At 42.1% G+C, this 23,541-nt stretch overlaps 1 protein-coding gene across 2 annotated transcripts in view; it reads left to right on the top strand.

The window, feature by feature from the left end:
- The window catches only part of clmpb (CXADR like membrane protein b), a 107,447-nt gene that overhangs the window by 71,211 nt on the left and 12,695 nt on the right, over positions 1-23,541 (top strand). For both annotated transcript variants that reach the window (XM_056283830.1, XM_056283831.1), the window contains exons 2-3: positions 3,887-4,044; positions 17,995-18,199. In XM_056283830.1, coding sequence (XP_056139805.1) covers positions 3,887-4,044; positions 17,995-18,199 — 363 coding nt within the window. The remainder of the gene's footprint in view (positions 1-3,886; positions 4,045-17,994; positions 18,200-23,541) is intronic.

Below are 23,541 nucleotides of genomic sequence, written 5' to 3'. Positions count from 1 at the left end.
ACAATATGAACAGTCAGTCCTTCGCAATAACCTGTCCAATAAAGACTTCATTTTCCATCACAGAACCGATTCACATATCAATTGAGAGAGAGAGAGAGAGAGAGAGAGAGAGAGAGAGAGAGAGAGAGAGAGAGAGAGAGAGGGAAAGAGGAGTGATATAAGTGGTACAAAGTTTGGATGGCAAAACATGTATATCAAACAAAATGTCTTGGTTTTATGTGATATTCCAGAGATCCATCCATCCATCCATTATCAGAACCGCTTATCCTGTTCTCAGGGTCGCTGAGATGCTGGAGCCTATTTCCAGCAGTCATTGGGCGGCAGGTGGGGAGACACCCTGGACAGGCCTTCAGGCCATCACTGAGTTTTTTTTTTTTTTCCTAGATTCCTGGTACAGATTTAATATTGAACTGCAAGTAGAAAGCCAATGTCACATTACCAAAGTTGAGAAGCTTATCATTTAACTTAACCATGTCTTTCCTACAAATCTGCAAGTCTGCCACAAGGTTAAATTCAGTTGTGCCTTGTAGTGTCATTGATATTGACACAAATGATGGTGTCTTGCAGTTCAACCCATCCCAGCTGTGTACACGGTGACTGAGGCCAATCCAAATGTATGCACAAACTCACATCAAGGCAAGCTGGGAGCCCCATATCGGCCATTCTAGAGCACAAAAGCCTATTTCAACCTCCATAAATTAGAGGGGAATGGGATCAGCAGCAGCCAAAACACTTGCCGATTTGTATGCCAGCTTCATCTGACAAAAAAAAAAGATGTGGATACTATTTGCCATCATTTTAAAAATTGAAGACATCAAACTTGTTACACAACAGCATACTGTCGGACAATGAAGCAAAGAGAATTGTCAAAATGAGCAACTGACCCAGTATTGTTGCTGGAAGGACATTTTAAAGTCAGTTGATAGGCAAATAGGCAGACACTGAGCACCAATTTCGCTGCTTGTAAACAGATTGCAACCTCCTTTCCAAATGCTTCACTTTCATTATTTGCCCCCACTCCTATTTCTTGCATGCAAACTCTTCCCGTGATTGGCAACACAGCCACCCGTTGGACGAGTAGGCGGGTGAGGACTATAGAGTAGAGGTGAGACAGGAGCATGGGAGCTGTTATCAAGTCAACAGCCCCAGGGCCATGATGAGTGTGGGAGCACTAATTATTGAGGTAGGTTTGAAGAACCATGGAGAAACTGCAGGTACAGGTGACCCAGTAGACCCCTACACCACCATTAACTTTTAATTTGCATCATGGGGTTTGACATCCCACTTTCATCCATGCATACACACAATCACACAGTCTGTCCCCCTCCCACCCCTTCAGTGTGGTCCCTTCCTTAGTATGCTACTGTACCCACAATCGTTCATGTTGCGATGCTCTCTCTCTCTCTCTCTCTCTCTCTCTCTCTCTCTCTCTCTCTCTCTCTCTCTCTCTCTCTCTCTCTCTCTCTCTCTCTCTCTCTCTCTCTCTCTCTCTCTCTCTCTCTCTCTCTCTCTCTCTCTCTCTCTCTCTCTCTCTCTCTCTCTCTCTCTCTCTCTCTCTCTCTCTCTCCTGACATCAAACCTAATATCGGCAGGGAGTCCACAAGACGAATGACTCTGCAAATTCTGCATTAAAAAGTCATAAATGGGGATACCTTCAGGGTCCAAGAGATCCCTGGTGAGTAGAAGAGGCCCTTCTTTAGTTGCTGACTAATGACTTGGCCTGAGTAAAGCGTAGGTCCAAATAGACTGGCAGGACCTCTACAATTTGTTCTGTCACCCTGGGATTGTTGAAGGGGTGCATCATCGCCCAGCAACTTTAAAGTTATATCTCCGATTGGGGACATTGTAGGTCAAGTTGGTAACCTCAACTCAAAGCAGGTGCAGAGCCCAGTTTAATTGTGCAGGACTCTCATAGCAGTAATAGTACTTAAACAAAACTCAAAAGAAGTGCTGAATACCACTAGTCAAAGCCATGATTGTGAAACAGGCTTTATTGGTTGAAGCGGTTATAGCGAGCTACACTATGACTCTGTACTGCATCAGCACTGATTCATAGATTTCACTGCACACAGCTGACATTTTCATTGGCCCCAAGATCACTTATGGGACAGGGTGTTGGCTCCTAAAAGGGTGGACCATTGAAAAAGTGGACAGGCGCCCAGTCCTGATGCAATCACTGACCGTATTTGGCCTCCTGTGGAACATTTGACAGCATGCAATTGTATCCACAGGGTGGAAAGGCATTCTTTTACAAGTCACTCTGAGTTAAATCACCCTACCTCAGACATGACGTGCTCAGGCCCATGTTTGAAGAGAGTTTTTGACTCAGTATATGAGCCACATTGTGTATTTATAACACCTACAGAGTGGCAATCATATAAGCTTTCCAACTCTAATCAGCAGCATGCCACATGGTATTGAAAAGGAGGTGTCACAATATTTATACAACCTGGACATATATAGGCAAAATTCAAACCGAGCATCTGCCAGGCTGCATAACTTTATTTTAAGCTCTCAGAGTACCCCGGAGCTCTTGGCCCATCCAGCAATGAAATTAAATGTAGGTAATTAAGCTAAATGCTCAACCACCAAAAATATCTGTCACATTTGAGCATGTAAGCCCAACGGAGCTTGTGGGCCTTCTGCATTGATTTTGCTGTGCTCTTATTTCAACCAGGTGGAGGGAGCTAAATATCCGCTCAGTAACCCCCACCAGCCCCCTACTCGTCAACCCAACTACTGTATCACTACCACTGTGCGCACGCACGCACGCACGCACGCGCGCGCACGCACACACACACACACACACACACACACACACACACACACACACACACACACACACACACACACACACACACACACACACACACACACACACACCATTCCCGACCAGAGCCACAGCTTCCAACAAATCCCCCTGACGCCTCCAGCTAATTCCACTCAAGCCCGCCAGGCTGTATAGCATCCTCCAATAAATTAGCCCTGCTTCTTCCCTGCTGAGCCACAGGCCCTGACAGTCTGACCACAGCCCCAAGTCACACACTTCTACACCCATAAGCAAACACGTGCATACACCCACATGTAATTATTATTACTTTTTTCATAATGTAACCCAGTTTCTTTTAGAGCAGATTACGGAAGGTTTCCTGGTGTTTGTATAGCCTGTGCTTTCCTCTGGCAGATCAAAAGATTTTTACTGTACTTTTGCCCAATTTTAAGATCTATTTGAAATATCTGAGAAATTGTGGCAAAAGCACCTCTCCCATAGAAAGTGAAATATATGTGGACTCTTTTGTGGTGGGTATTTATAGCCTGAGAGATGGAGAAACAGGTTACAACACCATTTGGGAGAACATGAGTGGGAGGAGTAAACTGAATGACAGTTTTCTCTTTGAAAAGTATTTACATACCCTTGTGCAAGGCACTGAACTCCACCTGCACCAGCAACTGCAGTGGAGCAGTTCAGTGGGCAAACACACTGAACAGAAGTAAAGAGCAGGTCACAAATGTGACTTTGGGAATGAGTGTAATTCCTGTATTTTAATTTGCATTCCTCCGAATAAGAATATGTTGTTAGCTGACTTCCCCAGCTGCGTGAGGGTTAAAGAAAAGATTGTGATGGTCAGGCTGTCCTATCTCCAATCTCCGACTTGATTGTAATCTATTTCCTGTAAAAAATATTTCACATTCAGTGTGGGTATAAGACATATTTCAGCAGCTGTCAGATACTGATTGTGATTCTGGGTTATATCTCCTGCTGCATCTTCCCACTCAATTTCCTTTACCAGCATGGCTTTCCTTCCTATCGTCAAGCATCACCCTCATGTCTCAAGTTTCTATCTAGCAAGTGTCTCCCATCTGACAATTTCTCTCCCTCTCTCAGTCCTGTTCAGCCTCCTGTTGGTGGGTGCCCAGACGGAGATGAAGAGGGTTGTGGGGGACAACGCCACCCTACCGTGCCACCATCAGTTGTGGCAGTCCAACCCACAGACTCTTGACATAGAGTGGCTACTGCATAGACCTAACTCCAAACAGAAAGTGGTGAGGGGATGTAGTTTTTCTCTTTTCTCTGATGTTTTCCTTTTCTCTCATCCTCATTAGGGCATTCAATATTGTGAGTCACACATAAAATGACAATCTCTGATAGTATTAAAACTATACGTACGTGTGTGTGTGTGTGTGTTTGTGTGTGTGTGTATATAAGATAGATGTACGAAAAACAATTTTAATACATTTCAGTACAAGCTTGTTTCCTGTGTCACGCACTCATCAGCTGCCACTGTGATTAAAGAACAAAGAAAAACACACTGTCAATAAATAGGACGTTGCCCCATGTCACGCCCCTACTTTCAGTGGACAACAACCAATGAGAGGATAGAAAACATTTGAAATATTCCAACCAATGGGGTAGGTAGTTATGATGCACAGCAACCAATGGTGGGATAGAAAACATTACAACCAATGGGTTAGGGGCTGGAGCTTGTTTTGTAAAAGCAAGGATTTAAAGGGCCAGGGCACTGTTGAAATAGCATACATTTAGAATATATCAAGATAACATCAAATGGGGTAATTTACATATATATCATAAAGTGAAGTGGTCTTGGGGTACAGTTGGAAGGGCAGACATTTAAAGTATAAAAAATATAACATCTGATACATGTCACGTGTATCATCTAATGGATGGGGGGATAATAAAGACATTGTTTTACTTGTAATTACAAAGCAGATATGTTTTTCTGTGTCTACAGTTGGCGGCCAATTCATTTCTGCTGTTCAAGATGGACATATCAGGCTTGCAAATAGTGAAATATTTCTCTGCCAAGCATAGGTTACCTCTTTTGCTGTTAATTGAATATGCATTGTTTTTCGTGAGGATTTTCCATGAAATAGAATAATTAATATTCTTGTCTACTAATTACCAAATGTGGCGGCTTAAGGCCATTGCATTTCTTGCATGCTCATTCCTGAAGCTACTCACATGGGTGTTAAACCTAATTTTAAAAAGGCCCTCTGTTAGTCCAATGTAAGTGTCAATTTTGCAGTTGTCTTCTCTTGTCACTGATGCCTGGTAGATGAGTCCCTCAGTCTGGAATTTTCCTTCAAGAGGACATGATGCCTTAGCACGGCAGTTGCAGTTTGTGGTGTTTGGTTGCATTGAGGGGCTCTGTGCCTTGGCCATGATGCTTTTGTTGTGGGATGAAATAACCTGCTGAACATTTGGCATGCAGCTGTTGCTAATTTTGACTGTGTTCCTGTTGAATATTTTTCTCAATTGATGGTCTGGGGTAAAGAACTCATCCAAAAGCTTGAACAATTGTGTTCCAATATACGTATGTCACTGTATGGAAGATTATACCAGGTGATGTTCTGCCTTCTGCTGCGTTTTTTTTTTTTTTTGCTGGCTATCGCTAGTTGAGGGTGGGTTGTACTTAACCCTGAAATTATATCCACTTTTTTGTAAGGCTTCTTGGTATGGGGGGGTGCCTCATTAAAGATGGCTTCACTAGATGATACACATGAGAGTCTCTTATTTATTCTCACTGGGAGATTTCTCAAGATAGGGGGCAGATGATTGCTTTCTTTGTGGATGTATTGCAGTATATTGTTGGGCTTCATGAACGGCCTCAATTTGGTTTTTGTAAGCCTCAATTGAACATTTTAGTCCATTGCTTGCAAGTATGCTACAAATTGTCTTTTTTTTATTTTCTCTACTTATTTTTTGTTTGCTTCAATTGCACAATTGAAGTAAAGAAAAACAAATTGACTTTCTGGACATCTCAATGGACCTTAGGAATTACTTATACAAGCCGTACATTGGGCCCAACACCACGCTGCAGTATGTCCATAGAGAAAGCCACCACCCACCCTCCATCTTTAAGAACATCCCAGAAAGCATTAATAGGAGACTTTCAAAATTATCATCTAATGAATCCATCTTCAGTGAAGCTACACCCCCATACCAAGATGCATTACAAAAGAGTGGCTACAATTTTAAGCTCAAGTACATCCCACCATTAAACATTGACTGCCAGAAAATCAACAAAAGTAGCAGAAAACGAAACATCACCTGGTACAACCCACCCTACAGTGATACTGTGGCCACAAACATCGGTAAGCAGTTTTTTTTTTACTTTTGGATAAGTGCTTTACCCCAGACCATCAACTGAGGAAGATATGCAATTATTTACAGCTGCATGCCTAACATTCAACAAATAATATTGTCCTACAACACAAGAATCATGAACAAATCAACGACATCTTCATCAGAACCGGACTTCCCCAACTGCAACTGCCATGTGAACAACTCATGCCCCCTCGAAAGAAAATGCCAGACGAAAGGAGTTATCTACCAAGCTACGATGATGAGAGATGACAACAGCAAAGTAGAGACATACGTCGATCTAACAGAGGGAACATTCAAAAAGAGGTTTAATGCACATGTGTAGCTTTAGAAACAACCATTTAAATAATGTAACATCTGTAAGCCGTTATATTTGGCCATTGGCGGACAGAAACATTAATTATTCAACCACCTGGAAAATTCTTTCAAAGACCAAAGCATATTCAACCAGTAGTAAAATGTGGAATCTACGTACACTACCGTTCAAAAGTTTGGGATCACCCAAACAATTTTGTGTTTTCCATGAAAAGTCACACTTATTCACCACCATATGTTGTGAAATGAATAGAAAATAGAGTCAAGACATTGACAAGGTTAGAAATAATGATTTGTATTTGAAATAAGATTTTTTTTACATCAAACTTTGCTTTCGTCAAAGAATCCTCCATTTGCAGCAATTACAGCATTGCAGACCTTTGGCATTCTAGCTGTTAATTTGTTGAGGTAATCTGGAGAAATTGCACCCCACGCTTCCAGAAGCAGCTCCCACAAGTTGGATTGGTTGGATGGGCACTTCTTTGAGCAGATTGAGTTTCTGGAGCATCACATTTGTGGGGTCAATTAAACGCTCAAAATGGCCAGAAAAAGAGAACTTTCATCTGAAACTCGACAGTCTATTCTTGTTCTTAGAAATGAAGGCTATTCCATGCGAGAAATTGCTAAGAAATTGAAGATTTCCTACACCGGTGTGTACTACTCCCTTCAGAGGACAGCACAAACAGGCTCTAACCAGAGTAGAAAAAGAAGTGGGAGGCCGCGTTGCACAACTGAGCAAGAAGATAAGTACATTAGAGTCTCTAGTTTGAGAAACAGACGCCTCACAGGTCCCCAACTGGCATCTTCATTAAATAGTACCTGTTAGAGCCTGTTTGTGCTGTCCTCTGAAGGGAGTAGTACACACCGGTGTAGGAAATCTTCAATTTCTTAGCAATTTCTCGCATGGAATAGCCTTCATTTCTAAGAACAAGAATAGACTGTCGAGTTTCAGATGAAAGTTCTCTTTTTCTGGCCATTTTGAGCGTTTAATTGACCCCACAAATGTGATGCTCCAGAAACTCAATCTGCTCAAAGAAGTGCCCATCCAACCAATCCAACTTGTGGGAGCTGCTTCTGGAAGCGTGGGGTGCAATTTCTCCAGATTACCTCAACAAATTAACAGCTAGAATGCCAAAGGTCTGCAATGCTGTAATTGCTGCAAATGGAGGATTCTTTGACGAAAGCAAAGTTTGATGTAAAAAAAATCTTATTTCAAATACAAATCATTATTTCTAACCTTGTCAATGTCTTGACTCTATTTTCTATTCATTTCACAACATATGGTGGTGAATAAGTGTGACTTTTCATGGAAAACACGAAATTGTTTGGGTGATCCCAAACTTTTGAACGGTAGTGTATGTCAAACTGAAAAATACTGTATCATTTGCAAACCAGAAATGTCCACATTGAATAACAAGAATGGATTGGCCAGCAGTTGCAGACATAGATACAAGCACCTATTTTGTAATTACAAATAAATCATGCCAATAGACAAATAGCCCCCCCCCCATTGAACCGTTAGTGATCGCATGTTTTTGAATTTTTGAATGTCACACCTCTCCCTTCCCCATTGGATGTTGTGCACTTGATGTGCATGACGAGGAAGTAAATGGTATGTTCTTTCCCGAGTAGCTTTATTGACAGCTGATGATTGCTTATAGCATGAAACAGGCTTATACTGTCTCATAAAGAATTTACTTGACTCACTGGATATTACATATATATATATACATATATATATACACATACACACACACATATATTTATGTATTTATTTATTTATAGCGGCATGGGGGTGCAGTGGTTTTATACACACACACACACACACACACACACACACACACACACACACACACACACACACACACACAAAACATTCATAGTTGGAACTTATTTGCATTTTCCTAAATGTCCTGTCGACAACGTGAAATGTTTCATACTATGTGACTGATGTTAAAGGGGTCGTTCATCCCAATATCAAAAGCACATGTTTTTCCTCTTACCTGTAGTGTTATTTATCCCTCTAGACTGTTTGGTGTGAGTTGCTGAGTTTTGGTGATATCGGTCGTAGAGTTTTTGGCCTTCTCTTGAATACAATGGAACTGGATAGGACTCAGCTTGTGTTGCTCAAAGTGGCAAAAAAAAAAAAGTTTGCAAAACTCAACAGCAATGTCTCTTTCCAGAAATGCTGACCCGATTACACAAGATAATCCACAGACCTTGGTATGAGCACTTTCACTTAGGAACTATTTTCTTAGACCAAACTACACCTACATGAAACTGCTCACAAGTTCTGTGGATTATCTTGGTCTCACTGTTTTTGTCTTTTTGGTTTTTTTTTTCTCTTCGTATTACATTATTCTTATTTTTCCCTCTCTTCATCTTTTTCTTTGTGTCAACCTTTGAACTATGCTGACTGATTATGAAAAGGTCTTAATATATTTGTTCATTAACTGATTGCCCTAGCTCAATGAGGCCCTTTCAGTTTTAGTGTCTTTCTCAAAGGAACAACCACGCTACAGAATGTTTCACAACTCTTTTTGTAGTCGTACATTGGTCCTTTTACGTCATTTCTATTTCTGTTATTTTGCGAGCAGTTTATAATTTTTCATATCACAAATTCAATTTTCACATGTTAAAACGTTGATATCAGAAATGTATTCACCAACAGTTAAATGGTAAATGGACTGCATTTATATAGCACTTTTCTAGTCTGCTGACCACTCTAAGTGCTTTATGACTCACATTCACCCTTTCACACACATTCACACACTGATGGAGGAGGCTGCCATACAAGGCTGCCCATCAAGAGCAGTTAGGAGTTCAGTGTCTTGCTCAAGGACACTTCGACATGCTCTCCGCTGAGGATTGAACCACTGACCTTCCCATTATATGGGACAACACTTTTATTTCAAATGTTTTGCTTCCTGAAAAAAAATTAGAGATTATGATAGACGGTGTCAAGCTGAACATAAAAAATAATTTCAGATTTGCTGTATCACATAGGAATTTGGGGAAATATTAAAATAGTTTTTGTTGAATTTAACATGTTTATTTGTATAATAATGCTGACACATTGAGTTAGTTCAACTGAGCTTAAAATGTTTTGCAGCTGATTTTCATTTGTACTCAGCTTCTGGTGCCTCTCATGTCAGTTTCCAACAATAGTCAGCCAGCATTGATGGATTCCAATTGCCCTGATACCTCTTTTTTTAGTCACTGACTGCACCAATATCAGCAGGGAAGAAGTCCAAGTGTGAATGCAGAAAATTATTTTTCAATGACATGTTGCATTTCATGGTTTTGTATGCTTTAAGCATGTTGTCAAGCAGCTCAATATAATTTGGTGCTCTGTAGTTGCCAAGAAAATTCTCAACAATATCCTTAAATGCCTTCCATGCTATTTTCTCTGGCCACACTAGCAGATCTTCTAACTCCCTGTCATTGATGACCTGTCTGATTTTTGGACCAACAAAAATGCCTTCCTTAATCTTGACATCAGTTATTCTTGGAAACATCTGTCTCAAATAGTGAAATCCATCACCTTATTTGTTCATTGCTTTCACAAAAATTTTCATCAATCCGAGTTTCATATGAAGAGTCAGAAATATCTTTGTTGGGTTGACAAGTGGTTTATGCACCACACTTTTCTGCCCTGAAATGAAATGCTTACGGAACGGCCAGTTCTTTTTAATGTAATGTGACTCTTTAGCACGGCTGTCCCATTCACAAAGGGAACAACAGTACTTTGTATATCCGAGCTACATTCCTAGTAGCAGTGCCAATACTTTTAGATCACCACAGATGTTCCAGTCATAATTGTTGAACTGTATGTGTTTCAACAACAGTTCCATGTTATTGTAGGTTTCTTTCATGTGTACTGCATAGCCAATGGGTACTGAAGGGTGGACATTGCCATTGTGTAACAGGACAGCTTTCAGGCTTAACTTTGACGAATCTATAAAAAGACACCATTGTTGTGGGTCATGCACACAACCCAAAGCCATGAACAATCCATCAATGTCGGTGCAGAAACAGAGGTTGTCAACCTGCTTGAAGAAGTTTGTCAAATATTCTTGATGGTTCCGAAAGACAGAATTTTTAGTATCTGGTGACAACAAACCCCATCCTTGCAATCTTGAACCAAATAGTTCTGCTTTATCTTTTGACAAATATAAGTCTCTGACCAGGTCATTTAATTCTGGCTTTGTTATCAGATGAGGATAATCAGGCATAAAGCGTTCAACATCTGGATCAGTGTCATTTTCCACATCTGGTTCATGCATTGTGACATCTTCATCTGTCTCAGATAGGCTCCATGTCTCTGGTGGCTTCGGTACTGGCGAACAGTCATCAAGTGGCATTGGTCTCATGGCTGAAGGCAGATTGCGGTATTCAATAGATTTCTTATTTTTAGTAGAGAAGCCAAATACATTGGTCAGATAGAAGTAACAGTCCATCACATGAGCCTTCTGTTCTTGCCATATCATTGGGACTGGAAATGGCATTGACTTCTGAGTATTTCTTAGCCAGGCGCTCAGATTGACTGTGCATGTTGCACAACAAATGTGAGGAGCCCAGGGTTTCTCTTGGTCACCAATTTTACATCTAAAGTAGACCTCACAGGCTTTCTTAATGAGTGCAGTCATGGTGCTTCTTTGAACCTTAAGCGTATACTCGCCAAAGATGTAACAATGTATCACAGCTGTTGCAACATTGATAGAATATTTCTGCTGTATTAAATCTTCCTGAAGACAATAAATCCTATTGTTAAGTATACTCACTATGTTACTGCCTGAAGAACATGTGCATCAACATGTGTCCAAACAGCATCTGTAAATGTGAGCCGCTTTGATAGCCTGTCTGCCAGCATCTAACCTGACTAAACATGCCCAAGCATGCCTAAGATAACATTTACATAGTACTTACACTGAGTGCATGCCCAGGCATGCTTGGGCTGACCAAAACAGCTTGCTTTGTGGACAACATACTAGAAGACTTAGAATATGGCAGGAAATCATAAAAATAGGCTATATCGACAAAACGTTATGTGATAGGAAAATGTTAAGTTGATTTTCATGATCAACAGCCCGAAATCCATAAAATGCACCTAAAAGTGTTCAGGAAGCAAAATCTTCATCATCTCGTAATTACTAGACGAACCGCTCTACCTTCTGAGCCATGTCGCCCTTAACAGTTACAAAAGTCATTCTATTTCAACTTGTGGAAGTGCATTTTTTTATTTCATAAATTAAAATGTAACTAGTTAAAAAGGCAGATGTTGAAATCAGAAATTCAACTGTTGATATCTGTAATGTAATGTCAGTTAGTCAAAATACCACTTGTTGATACCAAACAAACAGCCCCCCCCCCCCGCTATCAGGACTCTGAATTTCTCCCTGTAGTCCCCTCCTCACATACCACTGCCATGCATACTACCCATTCACCTAATTGTTGTGTGTAATGTTTGTTTCTGCTATTGTGTAACTGTATTGTTCATCATAATATGTGGAGTGTCTGCTGTTGTCCATGGCTGTATTGTGCTGCAGAGTTTAACATGCTGTACCGAAAACAAATTCCACTGGCCTTGGTCGCGTGGCTAGTAAAAACAATGTAATGTCATGTAATGTAATCTAATCAAATATTCAAATTTATCAAGTCAAAATACTATTTGCTGGGCGTCCGGGTAGCGTAGTGGTCTATTCCGTTGCCTACCAACACAGGGATCGCCCGGTTTTAATTCCCCATGTTACCTCTGGCTTGGTCGGGCATCCCTACGGACACAATTGGCCATGTCCGTGGGTGGGAAACCAGATGTGGGTAGGTGTCTTGGTCGCTGCACTAACGCCTCCTCTGGCCAGTCGGGGGGAGGGGACTGGGGGATATAGCGTGATTTTCCCACGTGCAACGTCCCCCTGGTGAAACTCCTCATTGTCAGGTGAAAAGAAAGCAGACGACTCCACATGTATTGGAGGAGACGTGGCAGTCTGCAGCCCTCCCCGCATCGGCAGAGAGGATGGAGCAGAGACTGGGATGGCTGGGAAGAGGGGGGTAATTGTCCAAGTACAACTGGGGAGAAAAAGGGGGAGGGGGACAAAAAACAAAATACTATTTGCTGATATCAGAAATTGAATTGTTGATATCATCTTTGTCATTGATATCAGAAAATATTTTCTGATATCAACAGTTGGAATGTAATTCTCTATCAAAATTGAATTTCTGATATCAATTAAACTAATAACAACTGACATTTTAAATAGTTACAAATGATTTTCTGATAACAACTGGCATTTTGAACCATTTAAAGTTTAATTTAATTGATTCGCAATTCTATTCTAAAATTTATATTCTATGAGGTGATAATTGAATTTGTGATGCAAAAAAAAAGAGATTAAAAGCCATACAGTTGTGTCCAGCCACCCAAGTCACTTGCAGTATTTATTGCAACAAAGCATATGCACTTAGTTACAACAAAATGTCTACATTTACGTGCATGCCTCAAAATCACATATATTCAGTGCTGAACTGGGATGTTCCCATACCGCTGAAAAACCACCGTAGAATATGTAACAGCATAGAAGACAGTGACACCAGTGGACACAGCTGTGAAAACAGAAAAACTAGACGTCCCCTAACTTGAAAATTGAATTACAAGGTGTCAAATCAGTTGGGTTTGGATAGCATTGCGACAAATGTGTTTTGCAATACAACATCACACATTTAAAAGTCTTGAAATGGCTCTAACTTGATTTTCTGTCACGCAATGCCTCAGAAGACGTGAAAATATTCAGTTCAGCTTTTGATTTATTTTCCTTTTTTCTTCCTCTTGGTTGAAGTGTAGTGTCTGATAACAGCCAGAGTGTGAAATTTCAACTGCTTTCTATCAGACGGGAGAGATTTCCTTTCTCTTCGGATGTCATTTGTTAGCGCACTGATCTATTGGGTTGCGCTGAGAGATTAGGGTTGCAAAGAAAGAAAAGCAAGAGTGCAGAGGGGAAATGGCAGCACAGAATGAAAGAAAGAAGGGAAAAACAAGTGTCTTATGCTTTGATGCTTCAGAGGGGGGCCTGGCACATTGCATTGAATATTTAAACAGGGAGATAACATTGAAGGCGCCATTAATTAAAATCATACGTCTGAAAATTTGATTAGGACAGAGACTACGCCTGTGGCTGAATGAATAAATCATCCTTTTGTTCTGCTGCAAGGCTGTGTTGAGAGGGAAGAAAGCAGCTTGTCAACATTTAGCCTCTGTTAGAATCCGTACAGACGACATGTGTTCAGAACATGGCCAGAGGAGAAGGGCACTCCATGACCGTCACCACCAAAACTGGTAGGCTATGCTAAAAACAACCTAACTGCACCATTTGAACCAGGCTGATTCAACTGAGGAAATGGAGTGAACACTAGATATGTGGATTTTTTCTTTTCATTAGGCAAACAAGCAAGCTAATATTAATTGCAAATGATGCTAACCACCCTGGGCTGTTTTCCTGAGGCGCTCCAAAACTCCTCACACTTACTCTCACTGCATCGTCAATTATCTCTCTATATTTGTCTCATAGCATGTGTTCAGAATTCATCTAGATATAGCCAAAATGTAAAAATCAGACATGAATGCATATAACCATAGAGAAAATGTAAAAAAAAAAGAAAAAAGTTAACTTTACCGCGCCCATGGGCAGATGCATTTAAATTATGAGTCACTCAGCATAGGTGCCAGGGCAATGTCACTATGTGCTTGTGGTTGTAGCAGAGCTGTTTATATGTCTCTGCATACACATATAATATTTGTGTATAACATGTGTGTGCACCTCTGCATGCATGTCATGCAGATGTGCATAGGTGTGCACACAGTTATATGTATTTTCTTGTACATGCAAGATAGGTGTGGAGTTTCTATGTATGCTGCTTTGTGTGAGTGTGTGTATGTGTGTGTGTGTGTGTAAATGGTCAGTCATCACCTGTGATAACAGCAGGTGCTCCGTGTTTCCAAGGCACTGATGCACTGTGGCAGTGGCGTTTAACAGTCCCCATCTGCAGGCTTTCACTAGCCCTGAGTAATAGGCCACTCTGACAGCTGTGTCTGTTTGTGTTCGTGTATGTGGAGAGAGAGAGAAGGGGAGAGAGAAGAGAGAGAAACAGAGAAGGAAGAGATGATGAGAAAAGCAAAACTGCAAGTACAAAAGTAACAAAAAGAATGATTTTCTTTCCATACCACACATGGCGAGTGGACAAAGATATTACCTGTATCGGTCACAATGTCACATCAAATTATTAAGTATTCAACTGTATGACTCTAAGTGAGCTGTTTGTATTTTGACTAAGTGTACCTGTGGAAACTATCCTTGATGATCGGGAAGGATAATAATGGCATATTGTATTGATTCTTGAAGGGAAAGATTAGTATAGCAGAGTGATTGTGATGGGAGCTGTTCCAAGTTATTCTAATTGACTTGGTAAAAGTTGAAACCTCATCCGCACCCCATGAATACACACCAGGGAGAAGAAAGAGTGAGAGCCATGGCTGCTCTCTCCCACTCATGGACACTCTACAAGATGCGTTGGTTTTAACTTGGTGTTTTTGACTAATGGGGTGTTTTTATTAAACTGGCTGTTGAGCCCTCAGCTATCCCCGGCATCCATGTCTCAGTGTTGGAGAACCTGCATAGAGCTCCGTCATGGACTTGGTTTTCACAGAGGTTTGTCATAATTTTGTTCCCTTGCCATCATCATAACGGAGGTGAAGGCAGAGGGCCAGGTAGGGCAAAGTGCCTGTGGAGATAGAAGGGACAGAATTTTGTGTCTCACTCAAAGACACTGGCATGGCATTAAGTTGATTAACATGCAAAAAAGAAATGTGATTTTTGGGAGTCATCAGTTTTTGCCAATATTTCCATCGTTGTGTACACATGGGTATGGGTTATCTCATACTCTAATAGCTGTATCAACATGATTTTTGCATAGTCACTGTCTTTTCCATGAAAGTGACATATTTACTGATTCCCTTTATCTCTCTACCCTTTAGTCTGTGCAATGGATTTCTGTCACTTCAGTGTATTTGCAGGTTTGTTTTTGGTGTAGGAATGGTGGTGCAGTGGTTAGCACAGTTGCCTCACAGTAAGAAGGTCCTGGGTTCGAGCCCCGGGGTAGTCCAACCTTGGGGGTCATCCCGGGGCATCCTCTGTGAGGAGTTTGCATGTTCTCCCCGTGACTGTGGGGGTTCTTCTGAGTGCTCCGGTTTCCTCCCACAGTCCAAAGACATGTAGGTCAGGTGAATTGGCAGTACTAAATTGTCCCTAGGTGTGAATATGTGTGTTTGTCGGCCCTGTGGTGGCCTAGTGGCCTGTCCAGCATGTCTCTTCACCTGCTGCCCAATGACTGCTGGAATAGGCTCCAGCATCCCCGCGACCCTGAGAGCAGGATAAGTGGTTTGGATGAATGGATTTTTGGTGTATTTTGGTGTTTAGCTGACAACGTAATAACTGAAATTAGAAAACATCATCATCAATTTGTGTTTTTGTACCAGGGTATGTGAGTGTTTGTCAGCCCTGTGATGGTCGGGTGGCCTGTCCAGGGTGTTTCCCCGCCTGCCGCCCAATGACTGCTGGGATAGGTTCCAGCATCCCCGCGAACCTGAGAGCGGGATAAGCGGTTTGGATAATGGATGGATGGATGGTATGGGAGCATGCCTTTGCAGCCATGTGTGCTATCATCCGGGGAACTTCCACTTCCCCCTGACACGCACAGGTTCAAAATCCAAAAGAAATCAAAGTTCACATGCATCGAAAGATCAAAACATTGGACAAAAATCTTGGGGTCTTAATTGGGTTTTGAATACATTGATTTAAGATCTTACCTGATTTTGGAAAGCAGATAGCGTTTATCACATGACATGCATGACAATAATCATGGTATTACAATAATCAGGGTAAGATCGCCTTATGTAAAATTCACATGTGAAAAGTGTAATTTCACAGGTGGTACTTGTAGAGAAGAATGGTGTGTGTGCGTGTGTGTGTGTGTGTGTGTGTGTGTGTGTGTGTGACAGCACAATCCTTCAGGAGTGTCAGGAAGCTCAGCTGGACCTGCACCCCAGCTGCAGTGGTGTGATGATGAGAGGAATATGCCTTCCTGTGATACATAGGTCTCAGCTCAATGGGGGACTGCTGTTTCATCAGTCCCTCAGGCTGATTTAGTCTGGGGTCTGGGTAAATATGTGTGTGCCACAGTAAAGTAGGCTATATATGCATATGAGAGCAAGTATACATGTATCAGAGTGTAAAGTATGCTGTATATATGAGGTCAAGATCCAATTAAGCTGACCACTAAAGATTTGATTGATTGCAAAATATTTACTTTTTATTTTCACCTTTAGTTATTTTACCAAATTTATCCTTGACACACTGTCATTCAACTGGTAGACCAATGTTCAATCCTCACTGGGTGCATTTACATGCACACCAGTGAGGACTGAATGTGGCATTTTCTACGATGACATATTTGACATGCACACCATGGATGGTCCTACTCAATGCCACAAGGTATACTTATATTTCTTTAAATTACCTGGTGTTAATGGCCGGATACAGGCCTGATGCTGCAACGGCATTAATTTTTCGGGACTAGTTGATTCGGCAGGTGAGTTCTGACACACTCATTGGATTCCGACTTTCATGGGCACCGTCCTGCTGTCTACATCAACCAAAACTTTTTCTGGGGTCTGATGAGCGTCGGCATTGGGAGCCTTCATCCCTCAATGCCAGTTCCTCCTACCAAAAGTGGTCCATTGCGCACTCACTCCAAGCCAGCGAGCCGGGCTTCTTACCCATTTAAAGTTTGAGAGTAGGTTGAAAGCCATTCAGCCCCAAGACCTGTAATCATGTGCAATTCAGAGCACCAGCTATCCTGCAGGAGACTTCAGATGGAACCAGCTATGTGATGGTTCGACCAATTTGCACGTCAGGACTGCTTTCCTCTGGCTTTGCCCTGCCCAGGCATGGTTCACCATCGTTCAAGTCCTATTGCACACACTTATTCTCAAGCAAGACGTGCCTGGTACACCAGGGGCCAGGATGCCTCCTCACACTCATTTCATCACAAGCTGATGTTACATCCTCTGTCTCTTACATGTCCCCTTGGTCCTTATTCCTATAGGAGGGTTTCCATGCAACGTCATCATAGAGATGTGTGCGCAACTAGGGGGCAGAAAGCAGCTACAGCGCAGAGATTTTAACCAAGATGGAGCTCAGATGCAGCAGAGATGACACGCAGTTGCTGTGCAATAAACTGCACAAACCGCCAAAAGGATGGGTGGAAAATGTTGAAAACTTTCATTGTTGAACCGCTTTGGTAGCTCTCAAAAGATTATGAATCTCATAATCTTTTGACAGCTACCAAAGTGGTTTTGCCCCCTGGCTGTGCACACACCCAGTAATGTGTGTAAACAGGAAACCCGTCTATATACAAATAATGTACCGTATGTATGTGAGAGAAACAATATAGGTATGTGAGAGGTCCAGCACCTAATATCTTTCCTCTCTTTAACACTCTAGATCATCACCTTCTTCGCGGGTCATGTTTACACCAACGAGGCAACTGGCAGTGAGGCCAGCCGTCTGTCTTTTGCTGGGGAGTACCTGAATGGAGACGCCTCCCTGCTGATCAGCGACCTGCTGCTGACCGACTCTGGGGAGTACTACTGTAAAGTCAAGACTGGGGGGAAGTACCACTGGAGCCAGGTCAACCTCATTGTGCTGGGTGAGTGTATTCACACACACACACACACACAGAGCTTGAACACGCATAGAGAAGTATAGGGGTATAGGGTGATACATGCATAAGTGTGCACATGTACATGCACACGCCATGGTAGATTGAAAACACACACACACACACACACACACAGACCTAATCACTGGGTCATTAGCCTGGCACATTTCCTCTGTCATGCCGACTGATCTAATGATTCAATTTGATTCTGACAACATGATTTGATTTTGGCCTTGTATGCTGATGAGGTGAGACCAAAAACAAAGTAGCTGGGGTTGCAACGACGAAAAGAATTGATTTATTCAGTTGGTATTTTAACTACCGCCGAAGAGCATGAAACCCAGTTCTCTACCATCACAAGCATCTAGACTGAGCATTATTTTTTATTTTTCATTTTTTTATTTTTTTTGGATTTTTCCCCCTTTTTCTCCCCAATTATACTTGGTTAAATACCCTATTTTCCAAGCTGTCCCGGTCGCTGCTCCACCCTCTCTGCCGATCCGGGGAGGGCTGCAGACTACCAAATACCTCTTCCAATACATTTGAAGTCACCAGCCGCTTCTCTCCACCTGACAGTGAGGAGTTTCACCAGGGGGACGTAGCGCGTGGGAGGATCACGCTATTCCCCCAGCCGACCAGAGACGGTGCTAGTGCAATGACCAGGACACATACCCACATCCGGCTTCCCACCCGTAGACATGGGCAATTGTGTCTGTAGGGGTGCCCGACCAAGCAGCATTCTTAAAGAAAACAAGTGTACAGACCGCTCTCCATCAGTGTGAGTCATGCACTGAACATGATTTAAAACTGAGTTGCTCCGCAGCCAGAAATATTTAATTTTCCCTATACCGTCCTCTTCCCCATCTCCTCGTCCCATGAGAGGAAGAAACAAGTTTGCTCTCATTGAGCGAACCACAGATAAGCAACATAAATAAATATCTGTGCTGTTTTGTTTCCAGTTATATAGTGCCTAATGTCCTAAATCATCTCTCAGCTCTTGAACTATGACACAGCTGGTTTTGGCTCGATAAACGGCAGCAAATTCCACCATTCCTACTTGTTTTATTCCCCTCATTTTTTCCATTCTTCCAGTGTGCAGAGTCATTGCAAATTATAAATGCCTTAGTTTTACCATGGGCTTAGTGGGAAGATACTGTCCACCTATCTCACATAGCCAAACGGCTGTGAAGGACAGTTAGTGAGAGGGGAGGCCGTGCCACGAAAGCCAGCTGCAGAGTCCAAAAGGAGGCACGAGATCATTCTCAGTGTCTCAAAAGCAAGCGATTTATTGAAACATCATGGGAGATTAGCTCAGCCCGCGGTTATTGGTTCTCTAATGGAACAGTCTGTTAATCTTCTCGTTCTTACTCTCATCTCTCTTCCACGAAGACATTTCAGTGAGGTAGTGCCTCGATTTTTACAAATTGCCTTCAGCTTTGCGGTGACACTTTAGATTTTGAGAGAGACGAACATTTGCATTTTTCTCTCGCTCCTCGAGCTAAGATAATGGCTTGGCAGCCGAGTTGGCGGCAAGCTTGGCATAGGACAATGAGTGTATGTGTGCATGCGCACGTGTCTTCACTGTCGGTATGTTGGTGATTATTCAGCGGCTCGTGCACACGCATGCCCGGCTGCCTCTCCTGTCCTGGTTCCAGCGTTTGCACGTGTAGCTTGCGTGTGTGTGTGTGTGTGTGTGTGTGTGTGTGTGTGTGTGTGTGTGTGTGTGTGTGTGTGTGTGTGTGTGTGTGTGTGTTTACGTGAGCCAACGGCTCCTGTGGCAGTAAGGCCTAAGTGACCCTGACAGAGTTATGAGATGCATAAGAGAAGCAGCAGTGCTTCCCGCTCAGCCCCAATCATTATATCCCTTACCGCGCATGTTAGCAAAATGCTCAATAGCCTGCTGCAGAAAAGAAGAGCAGGATGGAGAGAGGAGTGAAAAGATAGATACACACGATCCGTTCATGTATAAGCAGGTCACATCTGAATCACTGTATGTTTTACAATGCAAAGTTAGCAATCCCCAATATATTGTGGTCTGTTGACAGAAAAAGATGATGTTTAAGCCAGTAATGCTTGCATAAGCAGAGGCTAACAGGAACGGAAAATAGATGTGTAGGTTCAGTTCGCATGGTCTTCAAATATCTGGTTGAACTGAACATCCGTGAAGCAGGAGACGGGTGTGTTTTAATCACAAATGATCTCAAACTGGTTTGTCTAGTCTCTTTAAGTCAATGTAAGGCCTCAAAGGCCCCATCTGTGAGTTATTTGACCATGTAAAGTTGGGGTATATTTACATACATAATTGAAGGGTTTTAGTTATGAATAACCATTTTGTGTCTTTCTTAACCAACGATAATTGAAGATACGGACCTGTGTTATTGCTATAGTTCCAAATATTACTGACGTAAGCAAACCTTTTGAAGCATCAGAAAACATTCCAACCTCAGATTTAGTAGTTGTTTAGTGTTAGTCCTTGTGTTAAGATACCTGTCAATCAATGTGAGAATTATAGCAGCTTCCAACCATGTGATTTGTATTTTGGTAGCGGGGTGACATTTTTATTTACATCTGAATTAAGGATTGTATCTTTAACTGAACCTTCCAATTTATCTATGCATGTAATATTGATTGACTGATTGATGTGCCTCTTTTTATAATCACTTACTTTTCTATTAACGATCTATGTATTTATTCTAACCATGCTTTTTATGCTTCATAGTTGTTTGATAGTCTTCTTTTGTATTTTTTTAATTTTAAAGAGTTCATCTGTGTTGTTAGTTGTATATTGTGTACAGAGGGGGCCCGTGTATGAAGAAGTTGATACTATCATTACATACGTATATAGATTAAGTTTGTTTTTTTTTCCTCTTAGTATTGCTTTTCTGTTTCTCCAAGCAGCGATGAAAGAGGCTGTTGTGCATTGCTCTGGGGAGGTCCATTCCCCACTGGGCTCTCAATGTAAATGAGCGATGACCAGAACCTTTGACCTGTCGAGGAAAACTAACCATTGGCACTCCTAACCAGCGAGGGGTCATGTCGATTTGTTCCCTGTGGACTTTTTTTTTTCTTTTTATCTCCGCCAGGTGGTAGCCTGGAGGGAATTGTGTGTGTGTGTGTGTGTGTGTGTGTGTGTGTGTGTGTGTGTGTGTGTGTGTGTGTGTGTGTGTGTGTGTGTGTGTGTGTCCACAGCTAATCTCGCAAACTACTGGACCTATCAGCCTAAAATATTTTGTGATAGTTATGGCTGTATGATCAAGCACCTCTCATGGTTGCAGTGATTAACAACCTTCGAAAAATGTTTGTTCTTGCTATCGTGGCTCCCTCTCTCCATTCACTTCCTAGCCCATTCGATCAATGCTGCTTTCTGTTACTGCCAAGATCTGAGTCAACCATGCGCATGCAAGACTCACCACCACATGGAAGTGCCATAGTCTCATATGTTAAAATCTGTTAGAAAAATAGAATTTCAAAAGTAGGGTTAATCAAAGTCACAGCTGGAAATCATCTCAGTAGCGACAACAGAACATTTCCCATGGCTGAGCTGTTTACTTACCATTGTTTCATGAATGAAAGTCAGTCAGCAGAGCAGCCATTCACCTTGATTCATTTTATATCATGAAAACCATGACGGTTAATAAAAATAATGGATTAGATTTATATAGTGCTTTATCACTGTACCCAAAGTGCTTCACAGTGAAGGGAGTAAACTCACTTCAACCACTACCAATATGCAGCACCCACCTGGGTGATGCCCGGCAGCCATTTTGTGCCAGAAGCTTCACCACACATCAGTTCCAGGTGGAGAGGGAGGACTCATTGAGCCAATTACATGGGGAGATGATTAGGTGGCCAGAGAGTGACATCTCTAGCGAGAGAGGGGAGAGAGCAAACAAATAGGCTGATGCACAATAGTCTGCATATTTTTAATACATGGATTCCACTTAACTTGCAACACAAGACCGTGATCCCGTAGGTTAGCAGTTGGTCTCCTGAAGTTGATGCTTTTCTTTAAATGAAAGCCATGAAAATTGTTTTACTTGCGATAGCACTGTCATGTAAGCCCACTTGAACTTGCTGGATGTGCAAAGGAGTTGGAGGATGTATGAGTGTAAATTCATAGAAGTACCCTTAATGTAGAAGTGCAGCACTGGCATAGTACAGTGATGTTTAAAGGCAGCATAGTGGTCTGCCTTTTTATGTAAATATTAAACTATATGGGAACTGACTACACATGCGCGAAGACACATCCTTATGATAATATGACATGCAAGGGCAGAGCAGGGCTGTGCCTGTTCTGTGCCTCCCACAGGCAAGGCTAGCGTACAACAGAAGGCTGAATGGCTTGTGTATCCTCTACCTGGCTAGAATATGGTGATGTTGAGCCATTTTTATAAGGCTATGAAAAGCACCAAATTCTGCCACATTCAAACCTATAGTAAGGTATCTGAAATTGAAAAATAAACCTAAAATTAACTGAATAATTTCAGTTTTGCTAATAGCTTTGGATGGGAGTGTGTATGTTCCCTCAGCCCTGTTACCTCAACCCTATATTATTGAATTTACCTAAACTTAACCTTAACCTTAACCTTAACCTGACTTAACCTCAACCTCTACCTAACCCTAACCTTGAAAAAATATCTGGCGGAGTATACAGAAGGTACTATGTCCCAATAAATACGTAGATACAATGTGCAGTTGCTGTATACAATACAAGCACAAATAAGTACAAGTACAAGTATGCAAATAGACTTAATGAGTAAAGTGTAAAGCGTCTGTGGAAAGTATCTGAGGAAGAGTAGTAAAGTGGTAAAAGTTGCAGTAGTATTACAAATATACATTGTTATGTTGTGTTTTGCAGCATGGTGGCACAGTGGTTAGCATGGTCACTTCACAGCAAGAAGGTCCTGGGTTCGAGCCCCGAAGTAATCCAACCTTGGGGGTCATCCCAGTTCATCCTCTGTGTGGAGTCTGCATGGGTTTCCTCCGGGGGCTCTGGTTTCCTCCCACAGTCCAAAGACATGTAGGTCAGGTGAATCGGCCGTACTAAATTGTCCCTAGGTATGAATGTGTGTGTGTGTGTGTGTGTGTGTGTGTGTGTGTGTGTGTGTGTGATGGCCTGATGGTCTGTCCAGGGTGTCTCCCCACCTGCCGCCCAATGACTGCTGGACTAGGCTCTAGCATCCCTGCGACCCTGAGAGCAGGATAAGCAGTTCAGATAATGGATGGATGGCTGTTGTGTTTAGTGTCTTCATGGCCTGGGTAAAGAAACTCCAGTCTCTCTGTGCTGGCCTTGTGGCTGCAGAGTCAGCTTCCCAACTGCAATGGTTGAA

This window comes from Lampris incognitus, chromosome 7 (genome assembly GCF_029633865.1).
Source record: "Lampris incognitus isolate fLamInc1 chromosome 7, fLamInc1.hap2, whole genome shotgun sequence".
Taxonomy (NCBI): Eukaryota; Metazoa; Chordata; class Actinopteri; order Lampriformes; family Lampridae; genus Lampris; species Lampris incognitus.
The sequence above is the reverse complement of the archived record's forward strand: the minus strand, read 5'-3'. Positions and strand labels throughout refer to the sequence as shown.